Genomic DNA, 22,340 nt, shown 5'->3' with positions numbered 1-22,340 from the left:
AACATCCCCAGCGTGAGTTAGGGGGTTAGGGGATGGAGTGAGTGCGTGCGTGGATCGGTGGGCGTCTGGGCAACTGGAGGAGCGAGCGATTGGGGGTGAGCATCGGGGTGAGTGAGCAGAGTTGCGTGGACGAGCGTGAGGGCGAGCGGACGAGCGAGCGACCGGCGGCTATGAGCCATGCCCAATGAGCAACTGGGCCGCCACCGCCACAGCGCGCGCGCCTCGCCCGCACAGGTGTCATCCATCAATCGGGTGCTGCGCAACCTGGCGAGCGAGAAGCAGGGATGGGGGGCACCGACGGCGTCTACGACAACTGCGGCTGCTCAACGGGGGCAAGGGGGTCGAGTGGGCGGCGCGGTCCGCCTGGTACCCCGGCAGCCCTCTCTCAGCCGGTACGGTCCCCTACCTCCCTCTCACCCCCCTCCTACTCCCCTCCTGCCCCCCCCTCCTACTCCCCCTCCTACTCCCCCCTCCTACTCCCCCTCCTACTCCCCTCCTACTCTCCTACTCCCCCTCCTACTCCCCCTCCTACCCCCCTCCCACTCCCCCCCTACTCCCCCCTACCCCCCTCCTACTCCCTCCCTCCCTCCTACCCCCCTCCCCTCCTACTCCCTCCAACCCCCTCCCTTCTACTCCCTCCTACTCCCTCCTACTCCCCCTTCTACTCCCCCTCCTACTCCCCTCCCCCTACTCCCCCTCCTACTCGACTCTATCTTGACTCTCAACGCCACTCCATCTCGACTCCACCGTCTCCAACCCCATTCCACCTTGCCCCCAACCTCGACTCCACCTTGCCCCTAACCACGACTCCACCTGCCCCTGGACCCGACTCCACCCTGCCCCTGGCTCGACCCCACCCCGCCCCCAACCCGACTTCCACTTTGCCCCCAACCTCGACTCCGCCTTGCCCCTGGTTCGACCCATCTCGCCCCCCAACCTTCGACTCCACCTTGCCCCCAACCTCGACTCCGCCTTGCCCCCCAACCCGACTCCACCTTGCCCCCAACCTCGACTCCACCTAGCCCCCATCTCGACTCCACCTTGCCCCCCAACCTCGACTCCACCTAGCCCCCAACCTCGACTCCGCCTTGCCCCCAACCTCGACTCCACCTAGCCCCCAACCTCGACTCCGCCTTGCCCCCACCCGACTTCCACCTTGCCCCCAACCTCGACTCCACCTTGACGCTGCACCCCCTTGTCACCGTTTGTTGGCCGCGAGCGGGAAATCGATTTCGGGTCGCGTGGTTCGAGCGCGTGCGCGAACGGCCGCGCCACCGCTCACCGCGCGTGCAGACGGATGCGTTCAGTCGCACAAGCTGGGGGAGGGGCCGGTGGGGGGCTCGCGGGGGGCGGAGCCGGCGGGGTGGGCTCCGCGGGGGGCGGGGCTGGCGGTGGGGGCGAGAACGGAGCTGCGAGTTCTGCGAGCGACGACTCGGAGGAGGCCCAGATGCGGCTGCAGCTGAAGAGGAAGCTGCAGAGGGAACCGCACTCGTCTACCCCGGAGCAGATCGAGGCGCTGAGAAAGGTGTATGAAAATCGTGTGTGCGCGTGTTTGTGTGCGTGTGTGTGTGCGCACGTGTGTGCGTGCATGTGTGTGCGCACGTGTGTGCGTGCATGTGTGTGTGCGTGCATGTGTGTGCGTGCACGTGTGCGTGCACGTGCGTGCACGTGTGTGCGTGCACGTGTGCGTGCATGTGTGCGTGCATGTGCGTGCGTGTGTGTGCGAGTGTGCGTGTCTATGTGTGCTTTAGGTCGTGTGAGGGTGTTATATGGTTGTACATGTGTGATTGTGTGGGGAATGGTAATGCAGCAGTTAGCGCTGCTGCGCTACGAACCCATTCAAGTTCGATTCTCGCTCACGGGCAACACAAGTGACGATTATCTGAACCGTCCTGGGTGCCCTAGGTCGGACTTAGCCTTCACTGGAGGCCTGGTGTGGTGTGTAAACATCGCCAAAAGGCGACCGGTCGTGGTTTTGGCCACCTGCCTACCCCCTCGTGCGCCCAGCCGGTCTTCATAGGGAAACAGCACTTGCCCCAACAGCCGGACAAGGCTATACGGCGGATCTTTGTCTTTGTGTGCCTGGCCCAAAACGTCAAACGGCCAGCGACAAACATCACTGTCAAATGATTAATAATTCGTTTAATCGTTGGTTTATTTTGGGTCATATCGTGTAGGTATATTGCCAATTGTTCAACCATAATCGTTCACCACGTGGACAACTCGATTGGAGCAGTGTAGTGAGATGGGTGGGTTATTGGGTGCGTGGGTCAGTGGTGGGTGGGTGAATGATCGGGTCGGTGAGTGAGTGGGTGGTTGATTGGGCGAATGGGTGGGTGAATGAGCGGTTCGGTGAGTGGGTGAGTGGTGGGGTGAGTGGTGGGTGAGTGAATGAGTGGTGGGTGGGTGAATGAGCGGTTCGGTGAGTGGGTGAGTGGTGGGTGAGTGAATGAGTGGTGGGTGGGTGAATGAGCGGTTCGGTGAGTGGGTGAGTGGTGGGTGAGTGGTGGGAGAGTGAATGAGTGGTGGGTGAGTGAATGAGTGGTGAGTGAGTGAATGAGTGGTGGGTGAGCGGTTCGGTGGGTGGGTAACTCCTCAAAACGGGTGGAGGAATCAGTGAGTGACGTTCAAGGGAGCAGTCATCATGGCAGCAGTAGCGATAAAAGAGTGACGAGGGGGCAACTGGCCTCCGGTGATTGCGCGAGGGGCCGGAGTGAATCGGTGATTGCTGAGTCACCAATCAACCCCGAGTGCTTTGCGTTGAATTCACGCAATGCACGTGTACAGGTATGCACGGGTACACACACGACGTGTACACCGAGCCACGTGTACATACACACATTCACGCGTACCCACGTGTACATACACACATTCACGCGTACCCACGTGTACACTTTACATGGAACGGGGTACACACGTGTGCTCAGAGCCCCGTGCATCAACGGTTTCTCGCGAATCCACATGTACACGCATCTTCGTGTGTGCACATCCACGCGTGAGCACACACACACATCTACACGTGCGCACACACACATCCACGCGTGCGCACACACACACACACATCCACGTGTGAGCACACACACACACACACGTGTGAGCACACACACACACACATACACGCGTGAGCACACACACACACACATCCACGCGTGAGCACACACGCACACACGTGTGAGCACACACACACACACATCCACGCGTGAGCACACACGCACACACGTGTGAGCACACACACACACACATCCACGTGTGAGCACACACACACACACGTGTGAGCACACACACACACATACACGCGTGAGCACACACGCACACAACCGCCATTCGCCACTGAGTGGCGGTGACGTCACCACGGCGCCTGTGCCAGGCTATGTGCACACACATCCACGTGTACACAGACACACATCTACATAAATGTACGCGGCCCTACCATGATATCCACACTGTTGTGGTGGTCGCTGTTGTGGTTGCCGTAGTTGTTTCAGTGTCTCTGTTGTGGTGGTTGTTGTGTGGCTGCAGAGTTCGAGAGGACTCACTACCCAGACGTGTTCGCGCGGGAGCGACTCGCCTCGAAAATAGACCTCCCCGAAGCGCGAATCCAGGTGAAGGGGGTCGAGGGATAGGTGAGGGGGGGTGGGAGACAGGTGAGGGAAGGCTGGTAGACAGGTGAGGGAGGGGGGTGGGAGACAGGTGAGAGGGGTGGGAGACAGGTGAGGGAGGGGTGGGAGACAGGTGAGGGAGGGGTGGGAGACAGGTGAGAGGGGGTGGGAGACAGGTGAGGGAGGGGTGGGAGACAGGTGAGGGAAGGCTGGTAGACAGGTGAGGGAGGGGGGTGGGAGACAGGTGAGAGGGGTGGGAGACAGGTGAGGGGGGTGGGAGACAGGTGAGGGAGGGGTGGGAGACAGGTGAGGGAGGGGTGGGAGACAGGTGAGGGGGGGGGGGTGGGAGACAGGTGAGGGGGGGGTGGGAGACAGGTGAGGGAGGGCTGGTAGACAGGTGAGGGAGGGGTGGGAGACAGGTGAGGGAGGGGTGGGAGACAGGTGAGGGAGGGGTGGGAGACAGGTGAGGGAGGGGTGGTAGACAGGTGAGGGAGGGGTGGGAGACAGGTGAGGGAGGGGTGGGAGACAGGTGAGGGAGGGGTGGGAGACAGGTGAGGGAGGGGTGGGAGACAGGTGAGGGGTGATGGGAGACAGGTGAGGGAGGGCTGGGAGACAGGTGAGGGGGGGGAGGAGACAGCTGAGGGGGGGGAGGAGACAGCTGAGGGGGGTGGGAGACAGGTGAGGGGGGGTGGGAGACAGGTGAGGGAGGGGTGGGAGACAGGTGAGGGAGGGGTGGGAGACAGGTGAGGGGGGGGAAGAGACAGCTGAGGGGGGGGAGGAGACAGCTGAGGGGGGTGGGAGACAGGTGAGGGGGGGTGGGAGACAGGTGAGGGAGGGGAGGAGACAGCTGAGGGGGGGGAGGAGACAGCTGAGGGGGGTGGGAGACAGCTGAGGGGGGTGGGAGACAGGTGAGGGGGGGTGGGAGACAGGTGAGGGAGGGGAGGGAGACAGGTGAGGGAGGGGTGGGAGACAGGTGAGTGGGGGGTGGGAGACAGCTGAGGGGGGTGGGAGACAGGTGAGGGAGGGGTGAGTGACAGGTGAGGGAGGGGTGAGTGACAGGTGAGGGGGGATGGGAGACAGGTGAGGGTGATGGGAGACAGGTCTTCGTCTTCTTCTGTCGTACGGCCGATGTAGATGCAGAGCAAGAATTACAATTACACAGTCACGTGGCCAAGCCAGGTAACCGCGTCGCGAACCGCTGAGTGTCTCGCTGCGATTTCTCCTTGTCCCAGGGCCTAGTCCCTCAGAGTCCAGTTGGAGGATCCTTGTCCCAGGGCCTAGTCTCTCAGTGTCCAGTTGGAGGATCCTTGTCCCAGGGCCTAGTCTCTCAGTGTCCAGTTGGAGGATCCTTGTCCCAGGGCCTAGTCCCTCAGTGTCCAGTTGGAGGATCCTTGTCCCAGGGCCTAGTCCACTCAGTGTCCAGTTGGAGGATCCTTGTCCCAGGGCCTAGTCTCTCAGTGTCCAGTTGGAGGATCCTTGTCCCAGGGCCTAGTCCCTCAGTGTCCAGTTGGAGGATCCTTGTCCCAGGGCCTAGTCTCTCAGTGTCCAGTTGGAGGATCCTTGTCCCAGGGCCTAGTCTCTCAGTGTCCAGTTGGAGGATCCTTGTCCCAGGGCCTATCTGGAGCGTTGACAGCAGAGGGCAGACAGGCAGAGCCGAGTGAGGGGCGATGGACAGGTGAGGGTGGGGGCTCGAGAGAGGGAGTGGGGGGTTGTCGTCGGGGTGCCACGTGACCTACACCTGGGTGGAGGCTGCACCTGCACAGCGGTGCCCGTGGCTGCGTGCGGCTCGAAAAGCGCGGCCACAGCCCCAGCGCGTGGGCAGGGACAGTCCTTGGGAATTGAGCTCAGGTGGATGCCGGGAATTCCGTGGCGAGACAGGAGAAGCCGGGAAGGGGTCCGGAAGGGAACGTGGTAGGTGAGTGGCGCGAGTGGGCAGGATGGGGGAGGATGGGGAAAGCAACGTGGCAAGCGCGTGGTGTAGATGAGATTGGTTCTTCATAATAAAGGTTTTTGGGTTAGATCGCGTTTATTTATAAATGTGTCGTAACCCTCCACCACCCGACACGGCCAATCAGCAAAAAAAGTGTCACGTTGACAAAAAGACAAATAATTCACTACTTTAGCCCACCGCTGTGTTGAAGAGTGAATCCACATTTACAGTTTGAGTACGACGTTTCGCTGGTAAATACATCCAGCATCATCGGGAAATTCGGCAGAATTGCCCGATGATGCTGTCGGGTGGTGGAGGGTTACGACACATTTATAAATTAACGCGATCTAACCGAAAAACCTTTATTATGAATAATATTGGTCGCGAAAGCCTACATGTTAAACTGAGATTGGTTCTGACACCACGTGTCTCTAACCACACAGGCGTAGTTCTCACACCACGTGTCTAACCACACAGGCGTGGTTCTCACACCACGTGTCTCTAACCACACAGGCGTGGTTCTCACACCACGTGTCTAACCACACGTGGTGTGGTTCTCACACCACGTGTCTCTAACCACACAGGTGTGGTTCTCACACCACGTGTCTCTAACCACACAGGTGTGGTTCTCACACCACGTGTCTCTAACCACACAGGTGTGGCTAGACACACGTGGTGTGGTTCTCACACCACGTGTGTCTAACCACACAGGCGTGGTTCTCACACCACGTGTCTCTAACCACACAGGTGTGGTTCTCACACCACGTGTCTAACCACACAGGTGTGGTTCTCACACCACGTGTCTCTAACTACACAGGTGTGGTTCTCACACCACGTGTCTAACCACGCAGGTGTGGTTCTCACACCACGTGTCTAACCAGACAGGTGTAGTTCTCACACCACGTGGTGTGGTTCTCACACCACGTGTCTCTAACCACACAGCCGTGGTTCTCACACCACGTGTCTCTAACCACACAGCCGTGGTTCTCACACCACGTGTCTCTAACCACACAGGTGTGGTTCTCTAACCGCCGTGCCAAGTGGAGGCGCGAGGAGAAGTTGCGCAATCAGAGGCGGCAGGGGGGAGTGGGGGGAGGGGGTCCCGCGGGGGCCGGGGGAGGGATCCCCTCGAGCAGTCACATCCCCATCAGCAGCAACTTCAGCGCCGGGGTCTACCAGCCCCTGGCGCAGCCCGCGGCTCCCGGTACCCCCACCCCCTTTCCCCACTCCCCCACCTCGTCCACCTCGTCCACCACGTTCCACCTCCTTCACCACAGTCTCCATCATCAAGGTCGATCGTCAGCTCCACCGTGACGCCCACGCCATCATCACCACGCCTCATCACGAACTCCACCACGATCCTTCCACAGAGTCCGCGTGCCAGTGAGTGCGTGTCGTGCGTGTCACCCGTGTACCAGCGAGTGTGCCAGTGTGTGTACCTGCGTGATAGTGCGTGTACCCGCGTGATAGTGCGTGTACCAGTGTGATAGTGCGTGTGCCAGCGAGTGTGCCAGTGCGTGTGCCAGTGTGATAGTGGGTGTACCAGTGTGATAGTGCGTGTACCAGTGTGATAGTGCGTGTACCAGTGTGATAGTGCGTGTACCAGTGTACTAGTGTGATAGTGAGTGTACCAGTGTGATAGTGCGTGTACCAGTGTGCCAGTGTGTGTACCAGTGTGATAGTGCGTGTACCAGTGTGATAGTGCGTGTACCAGTGTGATAGTGCGTGTACCAGTGTGATAGTGCGTGTACCAGTGTGCCAGTGCGTGTGCCAGTGCGTGTACCTGCGTGATAGTGGGTGTACCAGTGTGATAGTGCGTGTACCAGTGTACCAGTGTGATAGTGCGTGTACCAGTGTACCAGTGTGATAGTACGTGTACCAGTGTACCAGTGTGATAGTGCGTGTACCAGTGTGATAGTGCGTGTACCAGTGTACCAGTGTGATAGTGCGTGTACCAGTGTACCAGTGTGATAGTGCGTGTACCAGTGTACCAGTGTGATAGTACGTGTACCAGTGTACCAGTGTGATAGTGCGTGTACCAGTGTACCAGTGTGATAGTGCGTGTACCAGTGTGATAGTGCGTGTACCAGTGCGTGTACCAGTGTACCAGTGTGATAGTACGTGTACCAGTGTACCAGTGTGATAGTACATGTACCAGTGTACCAGTGTGATAGTACGTGTACCAGTGTACCAGTGTGATAGTACATGTACCAGTGTACCAGTGTGATAGTACGTGTACCAGTGTACCAGTGTGATAGTACGTGTACCAGTGTACCAGTGTGATAGTGCACCAGTCCTACGAAACGACGGGCATCGCAGCCTCGGTTCGTTTTGATGTCCCCCTCCCGCCCGCCCCCGCATTGTCGGCCCGCTCTGCGTGAGACACGTGACCACGTGGCCACGCGCGGCTTCGCCCCACGCGTGAATCTCTCGAACCCCCCCCCCCCGCCGTGCCCCCCCCCGTGCCCCCCCCCCCTGCCGTCCGTGCTCCCCAAGGCGCGATGCTGGGCCGTAGCGACTCGATGCTAGGGGGCTCGTACGGGGCTCTACCCTCCATGCCCAGCTTCAGCATGGCGGGGAACCTCCCCGTGCAGGTGAGACGCAGACACACGGAGACACACGGGGAGACACGGGGAGAGACGGAGACACAGAGAGATACAAGGCCAGGCAGGGAGACACACAGAGACACATGGAGATACTGGGAGACACGGGGAGAGACGGAGACACACAGAGAGACACGAGGCCAGGCAGGGGGACACGGAGACACTGGTATACTGGGAGTCACGGGGACCCAAAGATAAACGGGGTAGGGGGAGACAGAGGAAGATGGAGCGGAAGGAACAAGGAGACACGGAGCAGGGAGAGACACGGATGCACAGGGATAGAGCGAGAGACCCACAGACCCACGACTGATAATGTGTATAAGAATGTCCACTATGATGAGCGCGTTAAGGCTATGATTGTGTGTGCGTGTGTCCGTGCGTGTACCCGTGCGTGTGTCCGTGCCCGTGCGCGTGCCCGTGCGAATGCCCGTGCGCGTGCCCGTGCGTGTGTCCGTGTGCGTGCCCGTGTGCGTCCCCGTGCGCGTGTCCGTGTGCGTGCCCGTGCGCATGCGCGTGCTCGTGCGCGTGCCCGTGCGTGTACCTGTGCGCGTGTCCGTGCGCGTATGCGTGCGCGTATCCGTGCGCGTGTCTGTGCGTGTGCCCGTGCGTGTGTCCGTGCACGTGCGCGTGCCCGTGCGTGTGTCCGTGCGCGTGCTTGTGTCCGTGTGCGTGCCCGCGTGACCCGTCGCCACGGCCGCGCGGCTGGTGTGTGACTGGGACCGCGCGGCGCGCCTCCGCGCTCAGCCCGGCGTGGGCACGCAGACGGCCTCCTACTCGTGCATGCTGCCCTCCAACCCCTCGTCCTCGCGCGCCTACGACACGTACACGCCGCCACACATGCAGGCGGGCCACATGGGCACGGGGCCCTCCTCCACGGGTGAGCGGGCACGCAGGCACGCGGGCACACTGGCACACTGACACACTGGTACACTGACACACTGGTACACTGACACACTGGCACACTGACACACTGACACACTGGTACACTGACACACTGGCACACTGACACACGGGCACAATGACACACGGGCACACGGGTACACTGGTACACTGACACACTGGTACACTGACACACTGGTACACTGACACACTGGTACACTGACACACTGGCACACTGACACACTGGTACACTGACACACGGGCACGCAGGCACGCAGGTACACTGGCACACTGACACACGGGCACACTGACACACTGGCACACTGACACATGGGCACATTGGTACACTGACACACTGACACACTGGCAGACTGACACACGGGTACATTGACACACTGGTACACTGACACACTGGTACACTGGTACATTGACACACTGACACACTGGTACACTGACACACGGGCACACGGGCACACTGACACACTGGTACACTGACACACTGGTACACTGGTACACTGACACACTGGTACACTGACACACTGGTACACTGACACACTGGTACACTGGTACACTGACACACTGGTACACTGACACACTGGTACACTGGTACACTGACACACTGGTACACTGACACACTGACACACTGGTACACTGACACACTGACACACTGGTACACTGACAAACTGGTACACTGACACACTGACACACTGGTACACTGACACACTGACACACTGGTACACTGACAAACTGGTACACGGGTATACAGGTGAGCAGGTATACCAGTGCACGGGAACGCTCACACACTGGTACACGAGATACACGCGCGAACACACTGCTTCATCGGCACACACTGGTTAATCGGCCCACACTGGTTAATCGGCACACACTGCTTCATCGGCACACACTGTTTCATCGGCACACACTGGTTCATCGGCACGCACTGGTTCATCGGCACGCACTGCTTCATCGGCACGCACTGCTTCATCGGCACGCACTGCTTCATCGGCACGCACTGCTTCATCGGCACGCACTGCTTCATCGGCACGCACTGCTTCATCGGCACGCACTGCTTCATCGGCACGCACTGCTTCATCGGCACGCACTGCTTCATCGGCACGCACTGCTTCATCGGCACGCACTGCTTCATCGGCACGCACTGCTCCATCGGCACGCACTGCTTCATCGGCACGCACTGCTTCATCGGCACGCACTGCTTCATCGGCACGCACTGCTTCATCGGCACACACGCGCACTGGCACCCGGGTGCTCAAGCGCACACATCCGGACACGGGCTTCTTGCGGGGACGCACAGCCAATCAATCGACCACACAAGCACAGCAACGTGCACGCGCGCACACAGCCGTGAACACTGGCACACACGCAGCACTGGCACACACACACGCAGCACTGGCACACGGCAAACACGCACTGTCCCAGTGGGATGTGTTGCGAGGGGGTGTGTGGGCGGTAGGGAATATGCCGGCAATGTTTTGCTGAAACTCGCCCGCCCCCTCCCCTTATCCCCCCCTGACACCCATCACCCCCCCCCCTCTCCCCCCCCCCTGCTTCCTCCCCCCCCCCTTACAGGGCTCATCTCCCCGGGGGTCTCGGTTCCCGTGCAGGTACCTGGTACTGACCCGGATCTCCCCCAATACTGGCCGCGTCTACAGTAGCGCGCTTCCTCTCTCCTGCGGTGGGCGGTGGGGCTAGGAGGAAGGGGTGGAGGAGGGGCGGGGTGGGGGTACCCCCCCTCGATCACCCCTCCCACCCGCCCTGAACCCCCAAACCACTGAACCCCCGACCACCTCCGGACCCAATTGTGGGGTCAGGGTTCGCAATCCCTGTCGGGGTCAAACTGACCTGACGTGACCCCCCCACCCCCCACGCAATTAACCCCGCCCCCGTCCCTCCACCCCCACTTACCAATCAGCCCAAGTAAAAATCAATTCCCCAGTCATCTGATCTGGGTCTTTTAATCACAAATAGAGAAGCGGAATCAATTAATTGGGACGAGACAAAGTGTACACTGCTACTTGTACAGCAACAAAACCAACGAGGTACAATGACAAATTATAATCATTAAAACAATATGCACGTTCGCTTGACTCACCACCGTGGCCACCACCCCGTCACAGGGTTAGAAACCCGTGGCTGTGCGTGGCTGTGGGAGCCAATCTCGACAGGCGCCTTGCTCCGTCTCCACTACCACGGCTGAGGCCGCAGACAGCCCCAGCAGGATCTGTTTGGCCCAAACTGCGGAGCGGTTTCGACTTCACGGGTCTCATCAGCAGTCGGGCTCGTTAACGCAAGGCGCATTGAACACGTGCTGCTGCATCGGCAGATGCCATTGGCACGAGCAATGCCACGTGCAGTGGGCTGGTGGTGCGTGGAGGGAGGGATTGGAGGTCTCTCGTGGCGTAATGGCGTCATCATCGTTTCCACAGCAGTTAAACGTGTGGGTTATCTGTAATTACTATAATTATTCATATTATTAATTAATATTCGTCCCGAGTGCGTGTGTGTCCCGTGTTACTCGCTTGGTCACGACAACTCAAACCCTGCCCTCGAGTCGAACCCATCCATCCATTACCCCCTCCCCCCTCCCTCCCGTGACCCTCTTACTCCCGCTCCGTTTCCATAAACGATAAAATAAAATTGTAAAACAAAAATCTCTCCCTGCGTTCCCTCTCACCCGCCCCACCCTCGTCCCGACTCCAACTCAAGTCGCTAACACCCGGGGTCACTCTTCCGTACAAACTCCTCAATCACTTCTGTGATGGTGGTGGTGGTGGTGATGATCGGGCTGCAATTCGTAAATTCCTCCGCCAAATGCGATCCCAACTGCGCTGTCGGTGTCACGGCCATGCGACGGGAAATCCTCCAACTGGGTGGCTCGCATGGCAGAGGCATCCCCTGCACGTGTGAGTAGCCCGCGGGAGCCAAGGGGCGGTGGGCCGAGTCAACCCACCCAACGAGCCGTCGAACTCGCGGCCGGAGATGAAAATCGCGCCATCTCAACGCGACCTCATCATCATCTCGATTTAAAGCTTTCGTGACTGCAATGATTCATCTTCTTTGGTTCTTTCGGTAAAGTCACGTAGAATGAGAATAAAATAATAAATTGATAAAATAAAATACGTGACTTTACCGAAAGAACCAAAGAAGACTCATCATCATCGTCTCCGATAATAAGGTCGCGTTGGAGAGGCTCCCTGCAGCGTTCTCTATTGGAGGCCTCATCTGCCGGCAGTGGCGTGGGCGAGCAATTGCAGGGCTGCGCCTTCACGTGTGTTTTTGATCGTAGATTGCAAGGAGCCGGATCGGGTTGGCAAGACCGACGAATCATGAGGCCGATTGAAAACAAAAATCATCATCAGCCGTGATCAATCCACTGCTGGATGAAGGCCGGGGTCACACGATGTAAACCCGGCCGGCACCTGACCCGACTGCACCACGAGCTGATCTCTCACCATCGCTCCGTTACTCCCAAGGCCCCAAAACAAAACGAGTCAAAACCTTCAGGTGAATTTCAGGACAGGGTCCGTACAGCCTGTTGCGGGTAGCTACAAGGTACACGCATCGGTGCAGCGTGCAGAAAACGCTCGCTCGGACGAAACAGCCCGGCCCCCGCGCAAAGGTCGCGTCTCGAGGCGAGGTCGCAAGTCGGTTCTGTGGAGCCAGGGGAGAGGTCAGCTGCATCGGAGTCTCGTTGTGCAAGAGGGACCCCCGAGGCCTGACCCCACTCGCCGCCCCTACTGCTGCCGGGTGGGGTGGCGATGATTGCGGCTGAATTTATAATCCCAATCGAGTAATTACTTTGCGAGATAATTGTCGAATTTGCCAAATCTGGAATCATGAGGACGGTCACACAATGGCCTACTGCTGAAAATGACGACGACGACGCAGGCGGCGGTAGCAGTCGTCACGTTCGGGTGATAACCAGGGTGTCCCGCTCCATTCGAACCGCGAACCTCTGTGACGCAACAAGGAGCCTCGAGGTGTGGGCGACTCAAGAACGGAGAGAAAATCAACCCCCACCCCCACTCCTCCCCCTTGGCTTCGTGGGCTTCAGAGTGGCGTGGGAGTTGCATCGTCGCCATGAAACGGGACCGGCCCTACGCGGACGATCACCCGCAAACCGCTCGGGTTTCCGAATCTGTTACCGGTTTAGAAAGCCAGAAACCGGTTACCGGTACCAGTCGCGACGTAACGAATGCACCGATTAGCGCGCCCAAGTGTACGCGGGCCGTTCAGTCGATTGGCTGGTCGCGTGACGCGGGGTAGAGTGTGGTTGTACTCCCACCTCTTCCAAGACGTTTGGCCGGCGTGGCAGTGTAGGCCAAACATCTTCCACAGGGGGTTCTCTGGGGATTCCTCCGTGGCTGGAGGTCGCCTTCTGCCAGCAGTGGCTTGAGCGAGACAGTTCAGGGCTGCGCCTCGACCTTGGACTACGGACACGAGTCCACGGAGTTGCTCGCGCCCCACGCGGGAGAGACGAGTCGCACCACGCCTCTCCCGGGCCGCTAACCCCGCGCACGCCTCCGTCACCGTGACGCCGATTGGCCCCTCACGACCCCGAAGGCGCCCCCCGTCTCATGCCCCACGTTGCGCAACTCCTCGCTCGGACGCGAACAAAGCGGCCGAGGGCGATTCGTTGCGGTCGTGCGGGATCGAGAGCGGGTTCATTGCGCGACTTTGTCGCTCGGATGTGACCCCCCCCCCCAGCCCCCCTCCCTCCCCCCGGCTTGTGGCTGCACTGCGCAATGAAACGCGCCATGGTCACCAACGCAGGCAGGATCTGGGCTATTCCAATCCTCGTAGTAGAGGTGGTGGGGGGGTCGGGCTGGATTGAGTGGAGCAGCGACTGCGATTCGTGGACCTCCCCCACCCCCCGTGGAGTCCTCAATCCTGCTACCCCCCCCTCACACCTCTCTTGTATCTGACCCCCAGTCGCGAGTCACCGTGTAAATACCCCCCCCCCTCTCCCCCATGCTCCCCGTCACCCCCCCCCCCCCGAGCTCTGTCCGACCGTTTATAATGAAAATAAATAAAGACTCCACATCGGCTTCCTCCAGCCTCGTGCCCTGTGGCTTCTCTGAGTCGCCCAGTGTGTGCATGCGTGTGTGTGGGTGTAATGTGGATGGGTGTGTGCTTTGTGTAATGTGCGAGTTGTGTGTGCGTGCGTGTGTGTGTGGCTGGGTGTGTGGTGTGGCTGAGTGTGTGCTGTGTGGTGTTGATGTGTGTAGGTGCGTACGTGGATGAGTGTGTGTGCATATTGGGGTGTATATGTGGGTCCGCGTGTGCGTCAGCCTAAGAGTGACCGCACAGCTCACTGGCACCCGTTCAAAGCTCACCACACACAGCTCACCAGCACCAATGCGTACACGCGCCGAGCTGTTGTCGTCATCATCGCTTTACAAGATAAACACGCGTCACGTTACACCTCGTTACACCTCATGACACCTCGATCGCGAGCAGCTTCCGTGGCTGCATCTCTCACTGGAACGTGCTGTTGACGCACGGAGTGTCGCCGGTTAAATCCCCACCGCATGCCCAAGCAGCTTCTGTTTGCCCGGATCGAGGGGGCTAAACGGGCACGTGGCACGGGCCGGAGAAGAGATGGACTAATGTGGAGCCGAGTGAACTTGCACAGGAAGACGTGGAGACGAGTGAACTTGCCAATGATTGGTATCAGCGGTCTGAAGATCGGCCTCTGAGGAGGCTCGTGAAGGATGTTACTGGGCAATTGGAGGCAGTCGCCCTCCAACAACAGCGGAGGACAGATGAACGATGCTCACAACAACAGAGCACCGGGCGGCTAAAACGCAGCAAGTTGCTACAGTACAGAGCACAGGTGGTGCATCTGCCAGTCATCTCAGTCAGTCAACCCATAACAATTGGGTCTGTCCCATGACCTCCTATCAGCAGCAAGCCTTGCACAACTTCACGTGGCATATCCTTATATCTGTAAATGTTCTCCAGATAATAGTAAACAGCTCTGAAATCCCCCAAAATAAAATGCAGGATCCAGGATCCCAGAATCTGAGATTCAATATCTGAGATCTGAGAATCCCCATCTGGGATCAAGTCTCCATGATCCAAGAATCCCTTGTTGCAGAATCCATTTTCTGAGAATCCGGAATCCACAATGTCAGAAATCCAGGCTGGATGTTGTGGCGGCCCCCCCACAGGCCGAGGCGTTGGGTCCAGAGCGGCTCGCGGTGTCCGAGAGATCCGGGGGCAGATGCAGCTTCTGTGGGGGTGGAGAAGGGGTGGGGGAGGAGGAGGAGGAGGTGCAGCAGAAGGGGTAGGGTGGAGAAGGAGGATGTGCAGCAGAAGGGGTGGAGGCAAGGTGGAGTAGGAGGTGCAGCAGAAGGGGTGGAGGCAGGGTGGAGAAGGTGCAGCAGAAGGGGTGGGGGCAGGGTGGAGAAGGAGGAAGTGCAGCAGAAGGGGTGGAGGCAAGGTGGAGTAGGAGGTGCAGCAGAAGGGGTGGAGGCAGGGTGGAGAAGGAGGAGGTGCAGCAGAAGGGGTGGAGGCAAGGTGGAGTAGGAGGTGCAGCAGAAGGGGTGGAGGCAGGGTGGAGAAGGAGGAGGTGCAGCAGAAGGGGTGGAGGCAGGGTGGAGAAGGAGGATGTGCAGCAGAAGGGGTGGAGGCAAGGTGGAGTAGGAGGTGCAGCAGAAGGGGTGGAGGCAGGGTGGAGAAGGAGGAGGTGCAGCAGAAGGGGTGGAGGCAGGGTGGAGAAGGAGGAGGTGCAGCAGAAGGGATGGAGGCAAGGTGGAGTAGGAGGTGCAGCAGAAGGGGTGGGGGCAGGGTGGAGAAGGAGGAGGTGCAGCAGAAGGGGTGGAGGCAGGGTGGAGAAGGAGGAGGTGCAGCAGAAGGGGTGGAGGCAGGGTGGAGAAGGAGGAGGTGCAGCAGAAGGGGTGGAGGCAGGGTGGAGAAGGAGGAGGTGCAGCAGAAGGGATGGAGGCAAGGTGGAGTAGGAGGTGCAGCAGAAGGGGTGGGGGCAGGGTGGAGAAGGAGGAGGTGCAGCAGAAGGGGTGGGGGCAGACAGACAGGCAGACAGGTTGAGAGACAGATGGCCAGGCAGACAGACACACGTGCAGACGGATGGGGGGTATATAGATAGATGTACAAAGTGGCAGGCAGGCAGAAACACAGGCAAGGCAAGCGGACAGAGAGGCAAGCAGATTCTACCGATGGATAGAAGCAGCAGAGACAGTGAGACAGGCAGACAGACAGGCAGACACACAGGCAGGATGGTGAGATACATACACACAACAGACACAGATCCCCCATGTAGCCTACACAGGCTGTCGGGGCAAGTGCTGTTAGCGAGCAGTACTTATGACTAACGTGATTGGCTACCTACGGCTTAACACGCATGCATGAAGGACGTCACGGAGCACGAGGGGGCAGGTGGCCAGCACCACGCCCGGCCGCCTTTGTCTCCCCAGTGCTCACGTTTACACACCGCACCAGGTACTCGTTTAAGTCCGAGTCGACCTAGGGGAGGCCCGGGACCGCTTTAAATATTCACCACCGTTAATGGCGGCGAGCGCACACTGAACTCCGGCCGCTGGGCTTGGAGCGAAGTGCGCTAACCACTGCGTCACCGCTCCTCACACACAGACACATGCAAAACGCTGACACACGTAGAGAGACACGTAGAGACACACGTAGAGACACACGTAGAGAGACACGTAGAGACACACGTAGAGACACACATAGAGAGACACGTAGAGACACACGTAGACACGTAGAGACACACGTAGAGACACGTAGAGAGACACGTACAGACACACGTAGAGAGACACGTAGAGACACACGTAGAGAGACACGTAGAGAGACACGTAGAGACACACGTAGAGAGACACGTAGAGAGACACGTAGAGACACACGTACAGACACACGTAGAGAGACACGTAGAGACACACGTAGAGACACACGTAGAGACACACGTAGAGACACACGTAGAGAGACACGTAGAGACACACGTAGAGAAACACGTAGAGACACACGTAGAGACACACGTAGAGAGACACGTAGAGACACACGTAGAGAGACACGTAGAGAGACACGTAGAGACACACGTAGAGACACACGTAGAGAGACACGTAGAGAGACACGTAGAGAGACACGTAGAGACACACGTAGAGAGACACGTAGAGACACACGTAGACACGTAGAGACACACGTAGAGACACGTAGAGAGACACGTACAGACACACGTAGAGAGACACGTAGAGACACACGTAGAGAGACACGTAGAGAGACACGTAGAGACACACGTAGAGAGACACGTAGAGAGACACGTAGAGACACACGTACAGACACACGTAGAGAGACACGTAGAGACACACGTAGAGACACACGTAGAGACACACGTAGAGACACACGTAGAGAGACACGTAGAGACACACGTAGAGAAACACGTAGAGACACACATAGAGACACACGTAGAGAGACACGTAGAGACACACGTAGAGAGACACGTAGAGAGACACGTAGAGACACACGTAGAGACACACGTAGAGAGACACGTAGAGACACACGTAGAGACACACGTAGAGAGACACGTAGAGACACACGTAGAGAGACACGTAGAGAGACACGTAGAGACACACGTAGAGACACACGTAGAGAGACACGTAGAGACACACGTAGAGAGACACGTAGAGAGACACGTAGAGACACACGTAGAGACACACGTACAGACACACGCACGCGCGCGAGCCTGTGCGTGTGTATCACCGCTGCAAAGCACCCCACCAGCACCAGCATCACTAATAATAATAATATTAACGCGTGGCGCCGTCAGGGAATAGCGCTCTAATGGGAACTGCTGGGAGACAAAGTGGATTAGTGACAAACAAACACGGAGAGGACAGAGGGGAGGGGTGGGTGGGGGGGGTCGAGTGCACACAAAGACACTCCAGGGAGCCGTAGCAGACTGTTGGGGCAAGTGTTGGTAGCGAGCGGCACCTATGAAGGCCGGCACGGCACACGGGAGGGTGGGTGGCCAGCACCACCATTTTTGGCTGAGTCGACCTAGGAGAGGTCCAGAATCGATTCAGAGAATCGTTGCTGGTGTTGGCCGTGCACGAGAATCGAGCTCGGGTGGCCGGGTTCATAGCACAAGCGCTAACCGCTACGCTACCGCTCTACACACAATCACACACACACACTCGTACAATCACACACACACTCGTACAATCACACACACACACTCGTACAATCACACACACACACTCACACACACACTCACACACTCACACTCTCACACACACACAAAGATAAAAAAGATCCCCCATATAGCCTTAACAGACTGTAGGGGCAAGTGCTGTTAGCGAGCACCTATGAAGGCCGGTAACGGTACACGAGGGGGTTGGTGGCCAGCACCACGCCCGACCGCCTTTGTCTCCCTAGTGGCAATGTTTACACACCGCACCAGGTACTCATTTGAGACTGAGTCGACCTAGGGGAGGCCCGGGACCGGTTCAGATAATCGTCACTGGTGTTGACCGTGAGCGGGAATCGAACCCGTGTCGCCGGGTTCATAGCGCAGTGCGCTAACCGCTACACTATCGCTCCCCACCACACACACACACTCTCACACACACACTCGTACAATCACACACACACACTCGTACAATCACACACTCACACACACACACTCGTACAATCACACACACACACACTCACACACTCGTACAATCACACACACACACTCACACACACACTCGTACAATCACACACTCACTCGTACAATCACACACACACTCGTACAATCACACACACACTCGTACACTCCCACACACACTCGTACAATCACACACACACTCGTACAATCACACACACACACGGACTCGTACACTCGCACACACACTCGTACAATCACACACACACTCACAAACTCGTACAATCACACACACACACTCGTACAATCACACACACTCACACACTCACACACGCACCCGTACAATCACACACACACACTCGTACAATCACACACTCACACACACACACTCGTACAATCACACACACACACTCACACACTCGTACAATCACACACACACACTCACACACACACTCGTACAATCACACACTCACTCGTACAATCACACACACACTCGTACAATCACACACACACTCGTACACTCCCACACACACTCGTACAATCACACACACACTCGTACAATCACACACACACACGGACTCGTACACTCGCACACACACTCGTACAATCACACACACACTCACAAACTCGTACAATCACACACACACTCACAAACTCGTACAATCACACACACTCGTACAATCACACACACTCGTACAATCACACACACACTCGTACAATCACACACACTCGTACAATCACACACACACTCGTACAATCACACACACACTCGTACAATCACACACACACACTCGTACAATCACTCACACACACTTTCACACAGCGGCCAACACAGCAGCCAACACAGCCGCCGATCAATTACTGCGATGAGTGCACGGCTCAGCGACGCGGGGCTCGGAGCCGAGACATTCGGGGTGCTCCCGCCCCCCCCGGTGGCGGCGGCGGGACCACGGAGTGCTTTGTCAAAGCCTGAACCGGATCACGAGAATCGGCGGAATGTTCCCAATCAGCGTGCCCGACCTCCAGCCGGCCAATGGGAAGGAGCCGCGGCGGATGGCGCCGGGAGGAGCGGGGATGGAGCGGGCGGCCCTCTCGTGGGGGCTCGGGGTCGACGGGGGCGGAGTTCACGACGGGGGCGGAGTTCACGACGGGGGCGGAGTTCACGACGGGGGCGGAGTTCACGACGGGGGCGGAGTTCACGACGGGGGCGGAGTTCACGACGGGGGCGGAGTTCACGACGGGGGCGGAGTTCACGACGGGGGCGGAGATCACGACGGGGGCGGAGATCACGACGCGCGAGCCGGGGAGGCTCCGGGGACCACGGCGTTGAAACACGGTGGCTAGGAGATGTTAACTCCCTCGACTGGTATACAGGAGGTCGTGGGTTCAATCCCGACCCTGACGCCTGCTGTATATTTGGGGTTTGCGTGTCTCTCCCTCTCTCACCATCATCACCACGGTTGCTATGAGATGTTAACTCCCTCGACTGGTATACAGGAGGTCGTGGGTTCAATCCCGACCCTGACGCCTGCTGTATATTTGGGGTTTGCCTGTCTCTCCCTCTCTCACCATCATCATCACGGTGGCTAGGAGATGTTAACTCCCTCGCCTGGTATACAGGTCGTGGGTTCAATCCCGACCCTGACGCCTGCTGTATATTTGGAGCTTGCCTGTCTCTCCCTCTCTCACCATCATCATCACCACGGTGGCTATGAGATGTTAACTCCCTCGCCTGGTATACAGGAGGTTGTGGGTTCAATCCCGACCCTGACGCCTGCTGTATATTTGGGGTTTGCGTGTCTCTCCCTCTCTCACCATCATCATCACTGTGGCTGAGATGTTAACTCCCTCGCCTGGTATACAGGAGGTCGTGAGTTCAATCCCGACCCTGACGCCTGCTGTATATTTGGGGTTTGCGTGTCTCTCCCTCTCTCACCATCATCATCACCACGGTGGCTATGAGATGTTAACTCCCTCACCTGGTATACAGGAGGTCGTAGGTTCAATCCCGACCCTGACGCCTGCTGTATATTTGGAATGGGTTCGATCTCGACCCTGACGACGGCTGCTGTATATTTGGAGTTTGTGCGTCTCTCTCCCCGTGGTCGCGTCATTTTTCTCAGAGTCCTCCGGTTTTTCCCTCCACATTTAGAATCAACACCACGCGTTTAGAACATTTGGCCACGATAAATTTCGTTGATAGCGGCCAAATGTTCGTTTGTGATAGCCAGAGGTGGCTTCTGAAAAAGAACCACGTGGCTCAGTGGGCCTTACCTGGTCCAATAAAAAATAATTTTACGGAAAGGAGGAGGGGCAACGGTGGGAGGACGAAGACAACGACGGGACGCTGGGAACGGGAAGCGAGACTCGCGGACGCCAGGGAAGAACGCGGAAACCAAAGCTGAGAAGCGAGCAGGGAAGCGTGGAGAGAATCACGCCGGGAATCAAGACGTGGAGACGGAGCGGGAGCCGCGACCCTGGGACCGCGCTGGGGCCGGACGCGTCGCGGACAAGGCACGGGCGGGGGGGGGGGGGGATGAGGACAACTGCAGAATGGCAGCCAAAGGAGGGAACGCCGCCGAGACGGAGCGACGGGATCGGTTCGCGTGCAGGAGCGGGGTCGTCGTGGTCGTGACGCGGCGGTGGGCGATGGCGGCGGGGGACGGTCAGGGCTGATGGCGGAGGATGTTGCTGGATGGTGACGGTGGGTATTGGAAGTGGAGGTCGTGGTGTCAATGGTCACCGGACGGCGGTAGTGAGCGCGAGTGGGCGGTGGTGGCGTGTGGGAGCGAGAGAGAGAGAGAGGCGACGTTGCTCTGGGTGGTGGTGATGGTTTGGATGGGGGCGGGGGGGGGACGTTTGCGCTGGGGAGCGATTTGCTGTGACAGCCGCCGCATGCCGAATCAGGGACACGGTGGCGGCCACGGCGTGGGATAGTGACAGGCGGAGGCCCCCGGCAACGCACGCACGGCCACCGACACACACACACACAGACACCGACACACACGCACACACGGCCACCGACACGCACGCACACACGGCCACCGACACACACACACGGCCACCGACACACACACACGTGCAGCCACCGACACACACACACGGCCACCGACACACACACGTGCAGCCACCGACACACACACACGGCCACCGACACACACACGTGCAGCCACCGACACACACACACGGCCACCGACACGCACACACACACACACGGCCACAGACACACACACACGGCCACCGACACACACGCACACACGGCCACCGACACACACACACGGCCACCGACACGCACACACACACACGGCCACAGACACACACACACGGCCACCGACACGCACACACACACACACGGCCACCGACACACACACACGGCCACCGACACACACACACGGCCACCGACACACACACACACGGCCACCGACACACACGGCCACCGACACACACACACGGCCACCGACACACACACACACACGGCCACCGACACACACACACGGCCACCGACACACACACACGGCCACCGACACACACACACGGCCACCGACACACACACACATGGCCACACACACACGGCCACCGACACACACACACACACACGGCCACCGACACGCACGCGTACAGCCACCAACACACATGAAAATCCCCCATACATCCTTAACAGACTGTTGGGGTAAGTGCTGCTAGCGAGCACC

The 22,340-nt window shown here is 58.5% G+C and overlaps 1 protein-coding gene and 1 pseudogene across 2 annotated transcripts in view; one reads left to right on the top strand and one right to left on the bottom strand.

Moving 5' to 3' along the window:
• LOC116945447 (paired box protein Pax-6-like) overlaps positions 1-10,900 on the top strand; it is a 44,595-nt pseudogene extending 33,695 nt beyond the window's left edge.
• A 68-nt stretch (positions 10,901-10,968) lies between these two features.
• Positions 10,969-22,340, bottom strand: part of ELP4 (elongator acetyltransferase complex subunit 4) — a 34,240-nt gene continuing 22,868 nt past the window's right edge. For both annotated transcript variants that reach the window (XR_012945246.1, XM_076069507.1), the window contains one exon: positions 10,969-15,264. Coding sequence is in view for 1 of the 2 variants with exons in the window: in XM_076069507.1 (XP_075925622.1) it covers positions 15,163-15,264 (102 nt within the window). In the remaining variant the exon portion in view is untranslated. The remainder of the gene's footprint in view (positions 15,265-22,340) is intronic.

The sequence above is a fragment of the Petromyzon marinus genome, chromosome 24, assembly GCF_048934315.1.
Source record: "Petromyzon marinus isolate PM22_M1 ecotype Great Lakes invasive population chromosome 24, UKy_Petmar_22M1.pri1.0, whole genome shotgun sequence".
NCBI classification, from domain to species: Eukaryota; Metazoa; Chordata; class Hyperoartia; order Petromyzontiformes; family Petromyzontidae; genus Petromyzon; species Petromyzon marinus.
Note: the sequence above shows the minus strand (reverse complement) of the source record. Positions and strands in the feature narration are given on the sequence as shown.